This window comes from Heptranchias perlo, chromosome 36, assembly GCF_035084215.1.
Source record: "Heptranchias perlo isolate sHepPer1 chromosome 36, sHepPer1.hap1, whole genome shotgun sequence".
Taxonomy (NCBI): domain Eukaryota; kingdom Metazoa; phylum Chordata; class Chondrichthyes; order Hexanchiformes; family Hexanchidae; genus Heptranchias; species Heptranchias perlo.
The window spans coordinates 1,331,396-1,350,359 of NC_090360.1; the positions used below are offsets into that span (position 1 = coordinate 1,331,396).

At 44.2% G+C, this 18,964-nt stretch overlaps 1 protein-coding gene across 1 annotated transcript in view; it reads left to right on the plus strand.

The window, feature by feature from the left end:
• LOC137303909 (glutamate receptor ionotropic, delta-1-like) overlaps positions 1-18,964 on the plus strand; it is a 599,178-nt gene that overhangs the window by 262,819 nt on the left and 317,395 nt on the right. The window contains exon 3 of the mRNA XM_067972322.1: positions 10,999-11,283. Within this exon, the coding sequence (XP_067828423.1) occupies positions 10,999-11,283 (285 nt within the window). The remainder of the gene's footprint in view (positions 1-10,998; positions 11,284-18,964) is intronic.

Sequence of the window (18,964 nt, forward strand, 5' to 3'; positions counted from 1 at the left end):
TCGGGGGTGGTCCTGGGGGTGGGACTCCCTACGTCGAGAGTTGCTGCATCCCCAGCTCAGTCAGGACACAGATTGTCACTGAAAGTCAAGAGTGAAAACGCTGTGTTATCGGAGTAAGAACCGATCGATTGTTCCCTAAAGAGGGCATCCCATCATCTAAAATCAAACCATTATAGAGGGAGATGATCAAATTGAACATCTCCTCTTCATAGACTCGAGCCCATAATTCAGGCTGGCACCCCCAGTGCAGTACTGAGGGAGCACTGCACTGTCAGAGGTGCCATCTTTTGGATCAGACAATAAACTGAGGCCCCATTTGCCCTCTCAGGTGGACGTAAAAGATCCCATGGTACTATTGGAAGAAGAGCAGGGGAATTCTTCCAGTGTCCTGGCCAACAATTAGCCCTCAACCAACATCAACCAAAATGGATTATCTGGTCATTTACCTCATCGCTGTTTGTGGGGCCTTGCTGTGCACAAATTGACCAACACATTACCTTTTATTACTACAGTGACTACACTTCAAAAGTACTCAATTGACTGTAAAGCACTTTGGGATCTCCACAGGTCGTGAAAGGTGCTATATAAATGCAAGTTTTATGTTTATCCCCTTTGATACTGCTCTATGTACTGCTGTATTTATATTGCTGTGAGCAAACTAGTAGCATAAACCAGGTCATTGCACCACTACCTGATGTGGTGTGTGGCATTAAAATGGATCATTCAGGAGGCATCTTTTGTACCAACACCAACATAAAGCAGCCAATGGCAGGTTGCGAGCTTGGCCTGATCAGGCTAGTGTGGTTTTTGTGACTTGGTTTAGTTTGTTTTCCACTGACGTTGACATGGTCACATTTATTGCCCATCCCTAGTTGCCCTGAGAAGGTGGTGGTGGGCCTTTTCCTTGAACCACTGATGTCCTTGTGGTGATGGTGATACGTAGGGAGTTCCAGGATTTTGACCCAGCACTGATGAAGGAACAGTGATGCATGTCCAAGTCGGGACGGTGTGTGATTTGGAGGAGAACGTGGAGGTGATGCTGACCCCATGACACTGCTGCTGTTCTCCTTCTCGGTGGTAGAGGTCATGGGGCTGGGAGGTCCTGTCAAAGTGACCTTGGTGAGTTGCTGCTGTGCATCCTGTAGATGGTACACATTGCAGCCACGGTGGGCTGGTATTGGAGATGGTGGATATTGAGCTCTGTAGCAGAGAGAGCTTGGTGAAGTGAACTGCTGAATCCAGAATGCTCATCAGAGAGTCACAAATAGTCAGAAATGGAGCTTTCACAGGTGTGCATTTGTTAACATGAGATTAATAAATGGAATTGTTCTGAGGTTATGACCCTTTGTGACATGTTTCTAAACCTCCCTGTGAGCTGATTGTTGCTTTCTTTCTCCAAATGTTATTGCATTGAAATGTGTTTGGTGCAGTTTAATGGTATGCTACTGCAGTTTTATGATTCCCCTCTTAAATGGCCCAGGGTCTTGCTATAATTTATTACTGTAATCCACTGTGTAGCATTCTGTGATATTTCATTTTCAGCCTCCGGACTGTAGACTCCCTTTCCTGGTCACCTCTTACATTTAGAAATCCTGCCTTGAGGGTGAGACATAGATTTCTTATGTCAGCTGAATCTGTCACTAGGAAGATGATGTGAAGAGGGTTACTGCTCCCTAGCAGAGTGAGCTTTACTCAAAGACTTTGTGCAATTCTCCCATCTCCCAACTCACTTGTAACCCAGACACTCTCTGCTGAAATACAATCATTACATTAATCACTGCCGTGTGCAATACTCCCCGATTATTAACGTCACTCTGCTCTCAAAATCTAGGAGGGAAAAAAATTAACAGACAAGCTGAAAATTTAAATTTAAAAAATGTTCTTTGAATATTGTCGATGAACGTGATTTTAAAAAATTAGCCCACATTGTGAGTGGTGCGATAACCACGTACACACATCATCAATAGCAAAAAATGCCTTGCCGGATTTGTGTTCTCCCTCCACATGAGACCTTAAATCAGCACGTGCTCCCATCTCACTCTCAGTCTTACTCACTCTCACTCAGTCTCACTCTCACACTCACTCTCAGTCTCACTCACTCTCTCTCACTCACTGTCTCACTCTCACACACGGTCTCACTCTCACTCGGTCTCACTCTCACACACGGTCTCACTCTCACTCGGTCTCACTCTCACTCGGTTTCACTCTCACTCTTAGTTTCATTCAATCTCACTTTCAGCCTCACTCTTACTCTCACTCTCAGTCTCACACACTCAGTCTCACTCACTCACAGGCTAATTCTCTCTCACCAGACGTGTGGGCTCCCGTTCATCCCTAACCCAGTCCAGATTAAAATCAGGACTTCTGTCTCTGTGTTTATATCTCTCACTCTCTCTTTCTCACTTGCCCTGTCTCTGTGTTTATTTCTCATTCTCTCATTCTCACTCTCTCACTCTCACTCGCCCAGTCTCTTGTGTGCATCTCTCACTCTCACTCTCTCACTTTCACTCGCTCTTTCTCACTCACCCTGTCTCTGTGTGTATTTCTCATTCTCACTCCCTGTTTCTGTGTGTATTTCTCACTCTCACTCTCTCATTCTCTCTCACTCTCACTCAATCTCTGTGTGTATCTCTCACTCTCTCACTATCACTCCCTGTTTCTGTGTGTATCTCTCACTCTCACTGTCTCACTCTCACTCCCTGTTTCTGTGTGTATCTCTCACTCTCTCACTATCACTCCCTGTTTCTGTGTGTATCTCTCACTCTCACTGTCTCACTCTCACTCCGTTTCTGTGTGTATCTCTCAATCACTCTCACTCAGTCTCTGTGTGTATCTCTCACTCTCACTCCCTGTTTCTGTGTGTATCTCTCACTCTCACTCCCTGTTTCTGTGTGTATTTCTCACTCACTCTCACTCAATCTCTGTGTGTATTTCTCACGCTCTCACTATCACTCCCTGTTTCTGTGTGTATCTCTCACTCTCTCACTCTCACTCCCTGTTTCTGTGTGTATCTCTCACTCTCACTCTCTCACTCTCACTCCCTGTTTCTGTGTGTATCTCTCACTCTCACTCTCTCACTCTCACTCTCACTCCCTGTTTCTGTGTGTATCTCTCACTCTCACTCTCTCACTCTCACTCCCTGTTTCTGTGTGTATCTCTCACTCTCACTCTCTCACTCTCACTCCCTGTTTCTGTGTGTATCTCTCACTCTCACTCTCTCACTCTCACTCCCTGTTTCTGTGTGTATCTCTCACTCTCACTCTCTCACTCTCACTCCCTGTTTCTGTGTGTATCTCTCACTCTCACTCTCACTCTCACTCCCTGTTTCTGTGTGTATCTCTCACTCTCACTCTCTCACTCTCACTCCCTGTTTCTGTGTGTATCTCTCACTCTCACTCTCTCACTCTCACTCCCTGTTTCTGTGTGTATCTCTCACTCTCACTCTCTCACTCTCACTCCCTGTTTCTGTGTGTATCTCTCACTCTCTCACTCTCACTCCCTGTTTCTGTGTGTATCTCTCACTCTCTCACTCTCACTCCCTGTTTCTGTGTGTATCTCTCACTAGCTTCTCCTCCCCCTACCACATCCAATGTCTGGGCACACCCTGGGGTTACTGCTGCCGTGATATGTGATATTACTCGGAGTGCATCAGCAGGAATTGCTGCCTGATCCTCACTTCCTATTTGATGAAGCTAAATGGAGCAGCCTCTAACATTGCACTGACAGTAATTTTTTACAAATTGTTGCCCTTGAACCAGCTGAATTGTATGTGTAGGAGCAGAGGACACTTTGCCTCACTGGAGCCTGTGTCGATTTATGGCAGTTTCAGGACAGTTTCGATATACGTCTTTGAAGAAATTGCACCCATTCTCTACTGGACCATGTCTCCCATTCCCTCTTCAATCAGCAACATTCCTCATTTCAGGCATAAGAGTGGCTGAAAGCTGCCTATAGGAAATTGAGATATCAAAATGGGTCCCTTAGCAGAAACTATCTCTTTCTTTATTGAGAAGCCTGGGAGAGGGGCCAAGGCTCAGAGTTGAGGCAAATGCTGGTTCTAATCAATGAGTGGGAATCCTATCAAATACCCACTAGAAAGTTTTCCTTCATTACCAATTCATTACACAGATCACACAACCCCTACCCAGTGGTTATTCACACCCTCCAATGGAACCAAGGAATACTGTAACAATCGCACATCTTGTAGACTATGGGGTAGGATAGGATGAATTAGCAGGTTAGGAGAATAATTTAGTTTAGACAGGGAGCAAAATTGCCATTCTATTTTCTTCCTGGTGCCTGGTATTTAACTATTGCTGCTGTTACTCCATATGGAATTTTGGATGTTTATTTAGAGAGAATTCTTAATTTCTTTGTTATGGATGAGGATTGTTTTTAAAGAACCACCATCTTCACTTTTCCTTTCCTGTGTCATGCACCATCCCCATCTCCATCCCATGCACCATCCCCATCTCCATCCCATGCACCATCCCCATCTCCATCCCATGCACCATCCCCATCTCCATCCCATGCACCATCCCCATCTCCATCCCATGCACCATCCCCATCTCCATCCCATGCACCATCCCCATCTCCATCCCATGCACCATCCCCTTATCCATCCCATGCACCATCCCTATCTGCACCCCATGCACCATCCCCATCTCCATCTTATACACCATCCCCATCTCCAACCCATGCACCATTCCCATCTCCATCCCATGCACCATCCCCATCTCCATCCCATGCACCATCCCCTAATCCATCCCATGCACCATCCCCATCTCCATCCCATGCACCATCCCCATCTCCATCCCATGCACCATCCCCATCTCCATCCCATGCACCATCCCCATCTCCATCCCATGCACCATCCCCATCTCCATCCCATGCACCATCCCCATCTCCAACCCATGCACCATCCCCATCTCCATCCCCAATGCAACCCATGCACCATCACTATATCCATCCCATGCACCGCACCATCCCCTATCTCCATCCTATGCACCATCCCCTATCTCCATCCCATGCACCATCCCCTATCTTCATCCCATGCACCATCCCCTATCTCCATCCCATGCACCATCCCCTATCTTCATCCCATGCACCATCCCCTATCTCCATCCCATGCACCATCTCTTGCATTCACATTTCTGTCAATAAGGCTCCCAAAGAGGAGGCTGATGGTGTATCTTTCACCAGTGTTCCCTCCTTTCCCATTGAGAAATGCCTGGCCTATGTTGGGGAGTCCCTCTGAGCAGGACCATCAGGATTCTGATCTCAGAGCAGACCTGGGCCTACGTGCTACATCCTGGTATCCTAAAAAAAGCACCAGACCAAAATGAACCAAGCTTCAAGTTGGGTTGCTTCCAATTGAATAATGTTAAAAGATTCTTCTCTGCTTTGACAGGTGAAGGTATTTGACCTCTTAATTTGTGAGAGAGAGATGGGGATTGAGTAATGAGGGCGAGCAGCAGGATAAAGAGAGAGAATGCTGAAAATACACAACAGGTCAGTCAGCCTCTGAAAGGAGAGAATGCAGGTCAAAGTTTCAGGTGTGAACCTTTCATCAGAACTCAAGTGAATGTTTGCCAATGGCGGAGGGCAGCCATTAACTGCTATAGAAAGATTGTCGGCAGCTTTCTGTTGTTGGATGATGGTAAATAAATAAAGGTCATGTGACATGAGATTTCACAGCTATACTTTTTAAAGTTGTGGAGAAGTTAAAGAGGGTGGTAGGACAAATTGAGAAGGCTGTCAAAAAGGCATATGGGATCCTTTATAAATAGAGGCATAGAGTACAAAAGCAAGAAAGTTATGCCAAACCTTTATAAAACACTGGTTAGGCCTCAGCTGGAGTATTGTGTTCAATTTTGGGCACCACACTTTAGGAAGGATACGCTGCTCCATTCTAAGATTCTATGCTCAGTGCTGTGTGTATTAATGGTGATCCTGACTCAGGTCTTGTGGGTGGTCGATGATACAGAGCAGTTTAAAGGGATGGTCTTGCCATATTAAGGAGTTTTCTGACAGGTGCAGTACCTTGGAACAATATATCTCCTGAACTGCAGTTTTACCACAGACTTTCAGAAGGGACTTTTTCACAATGCAGGTACATCTCCCAGTCTCAGGTGTAGTGAGAAATATAAAACTGTTGATTTTCTTTGCTGTGACTTTCTCGTGGATCTTGTGAACTGACTCTTTGGGTGTGGTCTGACCGGGATTTAATGGGATACTTTGAAGTGAGTGATGTTATGATGACAAATACGGCAGCCAGTGAGATGACTGCAATTAAGCTATTTTTAGTGGGGGTTAATTTCCATCTTCACCTCACGGGCGGTGATCTGGTGGAGTGGATGTCACCCGTTATAGAACCCGTCTGATTTCCATTTCATTGATGTCAATGAGCGGGTGATCTGCTCTGCCAGATTACAGCCCATGCAGTGAAGATAAACATTTACCATGTGGTGTTTATTGATGGAGAAATGCTGACCCAGGATGCCAGGAGAAATCCCTGTCCTTCTCCAATCATGGGATCTTTAGCATCCATCCATTCAGGCAGACAGGGCTTGGTTTAACATCTCATCTGAAGGGCAGCCCCTCCACCAGCCCCTCCCCCAGTCCCTCAGCACCCCCCCCCCCCCAGTGTTGTACTGGACTGTTAGCTTCAATGATGTGCAATGCAGGGAATGTTTTCTTTTGTTTTTGTTTGAACTGACTGGCTGTTGATGCTCCAGAATGATGAGGTTCAACTCCTGAATAATGAGTTGGAAACAGTAATAATCACTGTTTGTGACTGATGAATATTCACAGATGTTACTGTTGGAATTTTACCCGGAATTGTGAAGTAGCAACAAGAGAATTCTTTGAGTAGAGATGATACAAAAAAACAAATCAGCCCTTAGGAAATGAGAAAAAGAACAAATTAAAACTGTTTCATAATCTTCCCTGCCTCATAAATCTTGAAAAGACGTCTGTTAAAATTAATAAAATGAGGTATTCTTGGCTCATTTATATTTAAAAAGGAAAAAAATGCCCTCTTGTGGATTGGACATTGAGATTTCTGGACTCATTGTATGAACGTAGGCCTGACTGATGGGTTGGAAATCTCCTCCCTCTGCGCACTTTAATTAAAGGTCCAATTTGAAATCTATTTGGGGCTTTCTCATCAAGATTCCCAGTGAGTGCATATCCTCAACACCAAGCTAAACATAACCCATCAGTGTGTGCCAATAAACTGACAACCTTACTCCATGAGGCTCTTGTGGGACATGGAAAAGGTCACATTCTATGGTTAGGGACCAATGTGATTTGGTTAATGGATATTGTTGGTGCAGAGTTGCAGGGGTTCACTCTATCTGACTGCAATGTATAACCTGGGACTGCTTGATCTGAAACTAGGTGTAAAAGGTGAAAAATGTTCTACTCCCTTCAGCCTGTCTCCACAAGAAGCCTCCAATGTAAAATGTCCCCTAACTGCTCTTTCTAACGCAGCTGGCATACACTTTCCATGGTGTATATGCTGTATACATAGAAGTTAAAACATGGAATCAGGCCAATCAGCCCAACCAATCAGCATGTTGGCATTTACCCTTCACATGAGGAAATAATCCCAATCACGTATATCCAGTCTGTTCCCATATCCCTTCATCTGCTTTTCCTTCATTTACCTCTCCAATCCAATCTTGAATGTTGACACAGTTTTTGCTTCAACCACCAACCCTGGGAGTGAATTCCACAGCCTCCCTGTGTAAAGAAGTTTCTCTTGATCACTGTTCTAAATCTCTTGCATAAGAAATAGGAGCAGGAGTAGGTCGTACGGCCGCTCGAGCCTGCTCCGCCATTCAATAAGATCATGGCTGATCTTTGACCTCAGCTCCACTTTCCCGCCCGATCCCCGTATCCCTTGATTCCCCATAGAGTTCAAAAATCAATCAATCTCATTCTTGAATATACTCAACGACTGAGCATCCACAGCTCTCTGGAGTAGAGAATTCCAAAGATTCACAACCCTCTGAGTGAAGAAATTCCTCCTCATCTCCGTCCTAAATGTCCAACCCCTTATCCTGAGACTATGCCCCCTAGATCTAGATTCTCCAGCCAGGGGAAACAGCCCCTCAGCATCTAGCCTGTCAAACCCTCTTACATTTAATCTTGTATTTATGGCCCCTCGTTCTAGTCCCCTCAACCAATGCAAACACTCTGCTTCTATATACCTTGTCTCATCCTTTCATAATTTTAAACATTTCTATGTATCGCCCCGTAATCTGTCCTCTACATAATTTCTGATACATCACCACTTTTCATATAAGACTACGCAACCTCCTATCACATCGGACACGGGGAGTCGAGACCGAGCATATTCTTCAGGTGAGGCAGGGTTTGAAGGCGGGGGATAATCGAACCAGATGTAATTCAGTTCCCATTTTAAAGTCAGACACTCTGTCTTTATTTTTATATAATTTTGAATTTATATTATTATTTATAGTTAAATAGTAAAATTGAAGGCAATTTTAGAAGCAGAGAAATAGAGCTGGCTGCTGCATAATGGGTTCTCTGAGTATAGACTGAGGAGCTGGGAGACACACAACTGAAGCACTATAGCGCCACCACCAGTGGAAGGATGTAATTAGTGTGACAAGTTTACATAGGCAGTTTCCATTATAAATGTGGATATAGGCATTTATAATGGAGATTTTTGTAGATGTAAGATATTTATATGTATATATGTGTGTGTTACTGTATGTAATATAGATACACACACAAGCAGACCTATGTTGCATTTCACAACACTTCCCAAGAACAGGAATCATATAAATGCCCTTATTGTGGCAGCACAGTGAGTTTGTGGGGTCGAGCTGCCTTGGTCTGATAGGACGTGGGCCTGTTCCTGTGATTTGCTCATGTGTGTAAGATCAGTGAGAAGAGACCAGGTAGCATTCCCCCATAGGAGCAATGGAAGGGAGGGAGGGACACAAAGAAAAGCTAGAGACCAGTCACCTCAGGCCATCCTTGCTCACTTGCCATTGGCCAATTGTAGAGTAGCATTGAGAGAGGTAACAAGCCAAGCCTCCCCTCACTCCATTCACAGGCCTCAAAATTACACTGTGTGAATGTTAGAATCCTTAAGACATTCAACTCTTCTGTCTGCTGTTTTAACAGACATTAATCTGTTAATTTAAAGTTAACTCCTCGTTAAAATAACAGACAAAGGAATTTCACCCGAATGTAGTAAATATTAATAATTGCACATTATCATTTTAAGGCCGTGGTTTGTGATATAAAACACCCATCAGTCTCTCACAGCTTCTCCGGGAGGAGTGAGACGGTATGGATCACCTCTGTAACTTACTGCTCATCTTTATTTCCATTACCAGGCCGAGAAATAGTTTTGAGAGTTTAGGAAATTGCCTTCTGTACAATTTATTCCAAGTCCATTCAGTGAGCCACTATTTCTTGGCTGTGAGTGAGAGTTGGAGGCCGAGAGCACGATAAATTAATTACACTTTTAATTACTGTGAAATGCACTGTTCCTGTGGCACCAAGAGCAGCTTTTGGCCAACTTTACTTGACTCTTCTTAATGCGCTCTGTGCTCCTTTATCTAGCCATTCATTGCACACGGGCCATCTGCAGTAATTTAGCAATAATTCTCACGCAGTTCTGGCCTGTTAAATGATAGTGAGGCACCACAATTAAATGATCGAATCCACAGCAGCAATATCAGCTTGATGACTGAGACAGGACCTCCTAGAGGCCTGAATGAAGTGGATAGTGTAGCTACAGGTAAATACAGAACACTACTTCAAACAAAACTGTGACAGTAGGACAACGGGACATGGGCTCAAACTAAAAGGCAAGTTCAGAACTGATGTCAGGAAGTCCTTCACACAGAGTGTGATTAACACGTGCAGTAGTCTTCTGGGTAGGTCCAAGAATTATTTCAGAACCGTATGATGGGGCTCTGGGTTCCTCTGGGATGAACGAGCTAGAATAGGCAAAATACCCTTCCTCATCTGAGGTTCAGGACTGACATTGTTGGAGTCCAAGAGGATTTTGCTTTCCTACAGCACGGGTTAGATACAGAGTAAAGCTCCCTCTACACTGTCCCACCAAACACTCCCAGGGAAGGTACAGCACGGGTTAGATACAGAGTAAAGTCCCTCTACACTGTCCCATCAAACACTCCCAGGGAAGGTACAGCATGGGTTAGATACAGAGTAAAGTCCCTCAACACTGTCCCATCAAACACTTCCAGGGCAGGTACAGCACGGGTTAGATACAGAGTAAAGCTCCCTCTACACTGACCCATCAAACACTCCCAGGGCAGGTACAGCACGGGTTAGATACAGAGTAAAGCTCCCTCTACACTGCCCCATCAAACACTTCCAGGGCAGGTACAGCACGGGTTAGATACAGAGTAAAGCTCCCTCTACACTGTCCCATCAAACACTCCCAGGGCAGGTACAGAACAGATTAGACACAGAATAATTCTCTCTGTGCAGTATTGGAACAATGTAGTTTTAGCCTAACCTTAAGATGTCCCACCCAGTGCAACATCTTAATTTCTCATTGGAGTCATCCCATGGCCTCGTTGTGTAAGGTTATTAATCTGGTGCAATTATTGCTGCATTATAAGCAGTTTTGTGGAGCCATGTTAAGCCTGATTCCTCAGAACATTTGCAGTCAGCAGAGATTAGAAATGTTCTTGCCATTAATCTGAGCTAGAATAAAATTCTGGTGAATGGGAGCAGAAAGAGGAGGAAAAGAAAATCAAAGGGAGAGTCACCTGGAGCTTTTCTCAGTCACCTCCCGCTAGTGTGCTGAAAGTGTCATTGGCAGAGCACTGATCCCAATTGCCCATTTACTGTGCCAGCTGTGTGCTATGTTTTGCTATCCCCAAAATACTGCTCAATTATTTTAATGTCTTTAACTCTCAGTGAGTGCTTGTACCCAACAGTTAGAGATTAATTCTTTTTCTTTTTCTTTTTGTGTGACAGCATGTGACCTGATGACTCAAGGAATCCTGGCCCTGGTGTCCTCCACCGGTTGTACCTCAGCCACTGCCCTCCAGTCTCTCACGGACACCATGCATATTCCACACCTCTTTGTTCAGCGCAGCAACGCGGGATCTCCTCGCACGGCCTGTCAACTCACCCGCAACCCCAACCTGGAGGAGTACACACTACCTGCAAGACCCTCCATCCGCATCGGTGATGTCACACTCAGACTAGTCAACGAGCTTCGGTGGCAAAAGTTCATCATTTTCTACGACAGCAACTACGGTGAGTAATTCCCAGCAGGACATGCAGGGAACGCCAGATAAACCCACATTTGGTGCAAGTTAGCACTCTGATCAATCAACCATTTCACCTTGGGTGGAACTGCAACTCCAAGAATAATCCTTAAAATGAAAACCCCAATCCAGGGTCAAATGGCCCATTGGTTTAATTTTAAAAGCCTGGTTTGCAAGTACAGTCAGACCAACTCTACACATCATGAAGAAATAGGAGAATCTTTTAAAAGTCTAATCACTTCAGTATAAGATCAGTATTTTAAATGTTCTGTGCTTTGTTTAGTTGGAAAAGCAACATGAATAATTTAAATGGGCTCTCACACACGGACTTGTATATGAAATATTTATCTGAACTTTGGACAAGTTCTGATCCAACTGTAACACAAATTTACAAAGTAATCATTCATCCCTAATGATTCTGTTGGCAAAGAGTAATTGGAGAGCTGAAATTCATCCTGTTGGTAATATTTCTGTTTGATGTTAAACTCCTCTATTTCTCCCCCCTCTCTCAGCTGTGTGTGAGAGTGGGGAAGACGAGGGGGGAGTATCCAATATCTTCACTAATGTTGCTTTTCACTGAAGAGGTGAGATGCAGCGCAGAGTGGCATTCCCTTCAAACCTCCCTCCCAATTGGATCGGCCTGGCTTGTGGTCACCAATCCCTCCCATAACAGCGCCCTCTGCCCTCTCTGAAAATCCGATTTCAGAATCTCTGACAATTCCAAGTGGGCCCAGGAATACTATCCAGAATGTTTAATCGTAACACTGAGAGATCTGAAGAGTTGAACAATGAATAAAACCAACACTTGAATCCAAACATTCTAAACCAATGTAAACGGAGAGCTTGGGAAAAGAGGTTTGAGGCTACATTTGATGATTTCAGCGCAGAACGTTGTGTGACTGGACTCTATGTTTGGAATAAGAGCGCAGAAAACAACGCACCCAATTGAGGACCAAACAATTTTCCATCTGTTAAAATTAGTTCCTGATTTGCACACCCACTGTGTAAAGTTCTGTGCGGACAGCATTAAATCCTAGAGTTTGTCCTTACAGTAGGGAATGGATGAGAGAGGGTGGGAGTTCATGGGTCAAATGGCCTCTCCTCACTCCAAATAGTTTTTGTTTTTGGGTGCTGCTCCTTTCAACCAACATGGCTTTAGTCCTTGTATCCCTCGCAGTCTGCCCTACTGGATTGTTGATCCACATTAGAGTGTCCATTAAAGGTTATTTTACATTACCATTCCGAGGAGAATTAGAATGTTCTTTGGACTTCTTGTACCTCCATTTTAACATCTATAATCCTTAGGAATCTGAAGATTTGCTGTGCTCTCGATTCTGTCTAATTAAGCTGCCAGTCATGGAGTATCAAATAAATTCTCAGAGAGCCTCCCAGACCCCTGCTGTGTCTGAACCCTGGCAATGTGGAGGGTTATCAGCAGCCAGGGATTGCGACAGCTGCACGAGTTTGATTAAAGAGCTCTTGATGAGGAGCTTTCCTTGTAAAGCGTGTGTGGAAATCTTTGGGGATCAACCTGTGATCTCAGGCCGTGTTTGAATAACTGCCAGATCTGACAAATGTGTGCCGGGTTAGGTGGATAATTCAAGTTTGACAATCATGTGCCACACACTTGAATCAGGATAATGACCAGAGAGAATAACGGAGGGAGGCTTGGAATTCAGTATCTGTTACGTGCTTCTTTGTGTGTTTTATATAGTGAATACTCAGAGGTGCTCACTTTGTTCCAAATATGAAACTCTTAAGAAGTGAGAACATGTCTGTACACCCTTATTTACTTTTTTGAGATCTGTTGGCTGATGTTTATCCCTCAACCAGCCCGGGCTGGAATGTGACTTACTGGAGATTTCAGCAATCTGAAAATAGCGGACTAGTTACAGTTAATGCAGTTGGTGTTATTAATTCACAAGTGGTAGCTATTTATCCCAACGTTAGACATTCTTCAGAAAACTGCTAAAGTAACCTTAGCACATAAATTGCTGACTTGTGGTGGGTGTTAATTGGCCAATAAAATAACTGAAAGTTTGAAAATAAGGTCCCTGATGCACTGCAATTTAAATTGTTTCAATGTGCACAGATTTAAAGATCTAGTGAGAAGGAAAGAATTTAGCAAAATTAAAGCATAGAATCAAATATTAAGAATGGAAGGTTTTTGTAATTTCTAAATCTCGATAGTAAGGAGGATGTTCTCCTTAGGCTGGGGGTCTTTTCTCTAGAAAAGAGAAGACTGAGGGGTGACCCCTACAGGCCTTTAAGATAATGAAAGGGTTTGATAGAGTACAAAAGTGATGTTTCCACTTGTGGGGGAGACCAGAACTAGGGGCCATAAATATAAGATAGCAATAGGGAATGGTAAAAATGTGAAACTCGCTACCACAAGAAGTAGTTGAGGCAAATAACATAGATACATTTAAGGGGAAACTAGATAAACACATGAGGGAGAAGGGAATAGAAGGACATGTTGATAGGGTTAGATGAAGAAGGTTGGGAGGAGGCGCACATGGAGCATTAACACTGGCGTAGACCTGTTATGCTGAATGGCCTATTTTTGTGCTGTACATTCTTTGTAATTCTTTGTAATTGAGGTGTCTGCATGGCTCTTGGTAATATCCTTGTTTCTGGGTCAGAAGGTTGTGGGTTCAAGCCCCACTGCAGGATTTAATCTCGGATGACAGTACGTGCAGTACTGAGGGAGTGCTGCATTGTTGGAGGTGCCATCCTTTGGATGAGATGTTAAACCATGTTTGTATGACTTTTGGCAATGTTCAAAGAAGACCATGGAGTTCTGTCCAGCATTGTCTTCTCAACTACCTCCGCCAAAAACTGATTAGCTGGTCATTCATTTCATGCTGTTTGTGAGATCTTACTGTGCACAAAATGGCTGCTGTGTTCACCTACATAACAAATCTTTTAAAAGCAACTCATTGAGTGCAAAGTGCGTTGAGACATGTCTGAGAGAGACGTGCTAAGGTGCTACATAAATGTAAGTCTTTCTTTGTAAAGTTGTTAAAAGAGTGACTGTAGAGAGCCAGAATGATGGTACTGAATGTTGGTTCTACAGCGTGCTTTGGCTACATTGACATCAACAGTTCCAGATGTGGCAAGTTGCAGAAACTTGTGCATGGAGTCAGGAGGGAAATGTAAGTGGAGTCCAAGGAGGGAGAGTTACCCCCACCCTCAGTCCCTTCCCAATGTTGATCACTTTCTGTGTGAAGCAGAACTTCCTGCTATCAGTCCTAAAGTTACCTTATATGTGTTTGACCCAAATCTTCTTGTCCCACTTGCACAATTTAAATGATATTCCAGATTTACCTCTTTATATCAGTTTTAATTTGTCTGTCAATCCATTTTTGGTCATGTTTGTTTAGCCTGAGCTTGTTAGTTTGCAGTTTGGAACTGTAATTGGACTGTTCTGCCTTTCAAAAAGTTTTGATTCTTGTCCGATCTTGACCTGTGAACACTGGGATAGATCCACCAGCAGGCTCAGGCCTCAGGCTCCGTGCGACATTCAAGGTAACCGAGGTAGCGTTGCCAACCCTCCAGGATTCATCTGGAGTCTCCAGGAATTAAAGATTAATCTCCTGGACACTGCTGCAAGCAACACCCAGAAGAAAAATTATAGGGGCATAAAAATGTTTGTTTTTTCATTTTCTTCAAACACTTTTACTTATAAAAATATTGGAGATGGGAAACAGTGCTGTTGAACTGAGCGGGGCAGTTAAAGGCGGGGAGTCATATGATGAAACCTCCAGGAATACGTCCAACCAGAGTTGGCAACCCTAAACCGAGGCCTGAAGCCAAGGGCCGAATTTCTGAAAAGCCTTTTAGAAGCTGAAGTAATGTGTGGTAATTCTGTGTCTCTGGGTCCTTATCGCTGCTGCCTCTCCATCTAATTAATGGTTTGGATTATCGCCAGTCCACATCACATGTCACTAGTGGAAGGTCTGACTTTGGTACCATCTCTGGTAGCTGTGCCATGACAAGAGTAGGCCTTGGCTGCACCGGTTGCCATTTCTCATCCCTGCTTTTTACACTGTTCATCTGAGCAGAGCTTCCCTGACACTGGCAAAGGTCCATGAGCAGAAAGTGAAAGTCACCATCGTGACTTAAAGATAACTGGACTTGTGCAGGCTGTATGGCAGAGCTCTGGAATAACCCAGGTACAACTGGGGCCAATTCCACTGGAAGCCTTAACATACTGTACAGTTCTGCAATATGAATTGGGTATGTTTGTATGTATGTGTGTGCGTGTGTGTACGCCTGTGTCTAACTGAGTGTGAAGATTTGTGTGTATGTGTAGATGTGTGCATGAGTGAGTGTGTATGGGTGTGTGAGTGTGAACATTTGTTTGTATGTGTGTAAATGTGTGAGTTTGTGTATTTGTCACTCTTGTATCCTATTTAACTTCCAATGGCAGGGTAAATTCACCATTCTCACACTGCCAGAAGGAGCTGTGTTTGAAGAGTGTGCAGGTTGGGGGATTAGTGCTTCAGTGTGTGGTCCCACCCCCGTCCCATGCTCCCTGCTGTGCGTGCGGGATTGGTGAATTTACCCCGATATGTGCTGTTTAACTCACTGCTGTATCTGCCCCATTTGTGCACTCCCTGTAGTTCACACATGTGCAGTTAGTCCGAAGTTGTGTTTAAAACTTTGTTGATCTAGCTGCAGATCTGCTTTGATGTCAGGGGAAAGTTGACACCACCGGCAATTGCTCCCTCTGTTAGTTCAGTCTATCCACAGCCAGACCTGAAATGGTGGCATGATAAAGCTGCCCTGGCTTATGGAGATTGTAGGCTCCATGGAAGGGAAATGGTAACTCGTTAACAGTCCCTTACAGTCAGAAATGGGGGAAATTATAATGGGGAACAAAGAAATGGCAGAACAATTAAACACATACTTTGCTTCTGTCTTCACAAAGGAGGATACAAATAACCTGCCAGAAATGTTAGGGAGCCAAGGGTCTAGTGAGAGGGAGGAACTGAAGGAAATCAGTATTAGTAAAAAAATAGTGCTAGGGAAATTAATGGGGCTAAAGGCTGACAAATCCCCAGGGCCTGATAATCTACATCCCAGAGTACTAAAGAAAGTGGCCCTGGAAATAGTGGATGCACTGGTGATCATCTTCCAAAATTCTATAGACTCTGGAACAGTTCCTACAGATTGGAGGGTGGCAAATGTAACCCCACTATTTAAAAAAGGACGGAGAGAAAAAACAAGGAATTACAGACCAGTTAGCCTAACATCAGTAGTGGGGAAAATGCTCGAGTCGATTATAAAAGATGTGATAACAGAACACTTGGAAGGCATTAACGGGATTGGACAAAGTCAGCATGGGTTTATGAAAGGGAAATCATGCTTAACCAATCTACTGGAGTTTTTTGAGGAGGTAACTAGTAGAATAGATAGGGGAGAACCAGTGGATGTGGTGTATTTGGATTTTCAGAAGGCTTTTGATAAGGTCCCACACAAGAGGTTAGTGTGCAAAATTAAAGCACATGGGATTGGGGGGAATATACTGGCATGGATTGAGAATTGGTTGACAGACATGAAGCAGAAAGTAGGAATAAACGGGTCTTTTTCCGGGTGGCAGGCAGTGACTAGTGGGGTACCGCGGGGATCAGTGCTTGGGCCCCAGCTATTCACAATATATATCAATGATTTGGATGAGGGAACTAAGTGTAACATTTCCAAGTTTGCAGACGACACAAAGCTGGGGTGGAATGTGAGCTGTGAGGAGGATGCAAAGAGGCTCCAATGTGATTTAGACAAGTCGGGTGAGTGGGCAAGAACATGGCAGATGCAGTATAACATGGATAAATGTGAGGTTATCCGCTTTGGTTGTAAAAACAGAAAGGCAGATTATTATCTGAATGGTAATAGATTGGGAAAAGGGGAGGTGCAACGAGACCTGGGTGTCCTTGTACTTCAGTCGCTGAAAGCGAGCATTCAGGTGCAGCAAGCAGTTAGGAAAGTGAATGGTATGTTGGCCTTCATTGCAAGAAGATTTGAGTAGAGGAGCAGGGATGTCTTACTGCAGTTATACAGGGCCTTAGTGAGACCACATCTGGAGTATTGTGTGCTGTTTTGGTCTCCTTATCTGAGGAAGGATGTCCTTGCCATGGAGGGAGTGCAACAAAGGTTTCCCAGACTGATTCCTGGGATGGCAGGACTGACGTATGAGGAGAGATTGGGTCGACTAGGCCTATATTCACTCCAGTTTAGAAGAATGAGAGGTGATCTCATCGAAACATATAAAATTCTAACAGGACTAGACAGACTAGATGCAGGGAGGATGTTCCCGATGGCTGGGGAGTCCAGAACCAGGGGTCATAGTCTCAGGATACCGAGATGAGGAGAAATCTCTTCACTCAGAGAGTGGTGAACCTGTGGAATTCTCTACCACAGAAGGCAGTGGAGGCCAAGTCATTAGATGTATTCAAGAAGGAGATAGATATATTTCTTAATGCTAAAGGGATCAAGGGATAAGGGGAAAAAGTGGGAACAGGGTACTGAGTTAGACGATCAGCCGTGATCATTTTGAAAGGTGGAGCAGGCCCAAAGGGCCGAATGGCCTACTCTTGCTCCTATTTTCTATGTTTCTATGTTTAGAATCAATGTCACTTAGTTTGCTTTCCAGTGTTGCTTCTAGTAGTGCATTTATGTGTATCTGACAGTTTGGTGTGATTCCTGCCTCTTTCAATCCAATAATTATAGTGTTTCAAACACCAAAAATCATAAATTATCACAGTCGGTACAGCACAGGAGGAGGCCATTCAGACCATCATGTCATCAATTTAACAGGGTTTGCAGTACAAGAAATGACAGAGCTACAAAGTTGGTAGAACTGAATCCCGTTGCACACAACTGATTCTCTGTTGAATCTCTTTGAAAAGGAGTCAGATGAATATGTGGTTGAGTGGGATTGGGGTTTCAGAGCATGAGTGTAAGCAGAGATGGCCAAACGTTGTTCAGATCACAATGGCTGAGGTGCTCCTGGGCCCATCAGTGTGAAGTGCAGCAAAGCACAGTTAATTGAAGTGGATTGCAATGTTAAATTAATATCCTTGATTCCCTTCAAGGATCAGGAATAAATTTCACTGAGTTTTATCTTCCTGGGGTTTTTCTTACCTGGGGTTAGTCACATCTCTGATGAGATTAAGTAGATTGGCTAGCGGATTATACGTGCTCTGTTTGAAGAAATGATTCAGTCGGCTGAATGAGATATTCTTCAAAACTTTATGTCCCTCAAAATGTCCCTCTATTTTGGCCAGTCTGCCATGAGGAGGCACAAGAGAGAACTTGGACCAGGATTCTTGCGTTCAGGGCCCCTGAGCAGGGGTTCGGGGCCCTGTCAGTCAGCTGGGATGCGGGCCCTGTCAGCTGGGGCTCGGGGCCCGTGAGCTGGAGCTCGGGGCCGTGAGCTGTATCCAGGGGGGAAATTAACTATTGAGAAATGTTGTGTTAGAATAATCCATTGATAACAGGAATGAAGGAGAAGTGGCTTTGCCCAGACTCCTCTCAGTTGGATTTGAATGACAGGTTGTTCTGGTCCACAGACTCACGGCTGTCTGATTAGGAATCGCGTGCTACTTCTGTGACTTCAATTAGTTTCCCGATGGTGTGTTACTGAACACTAAACACACAGCATCTTCCAT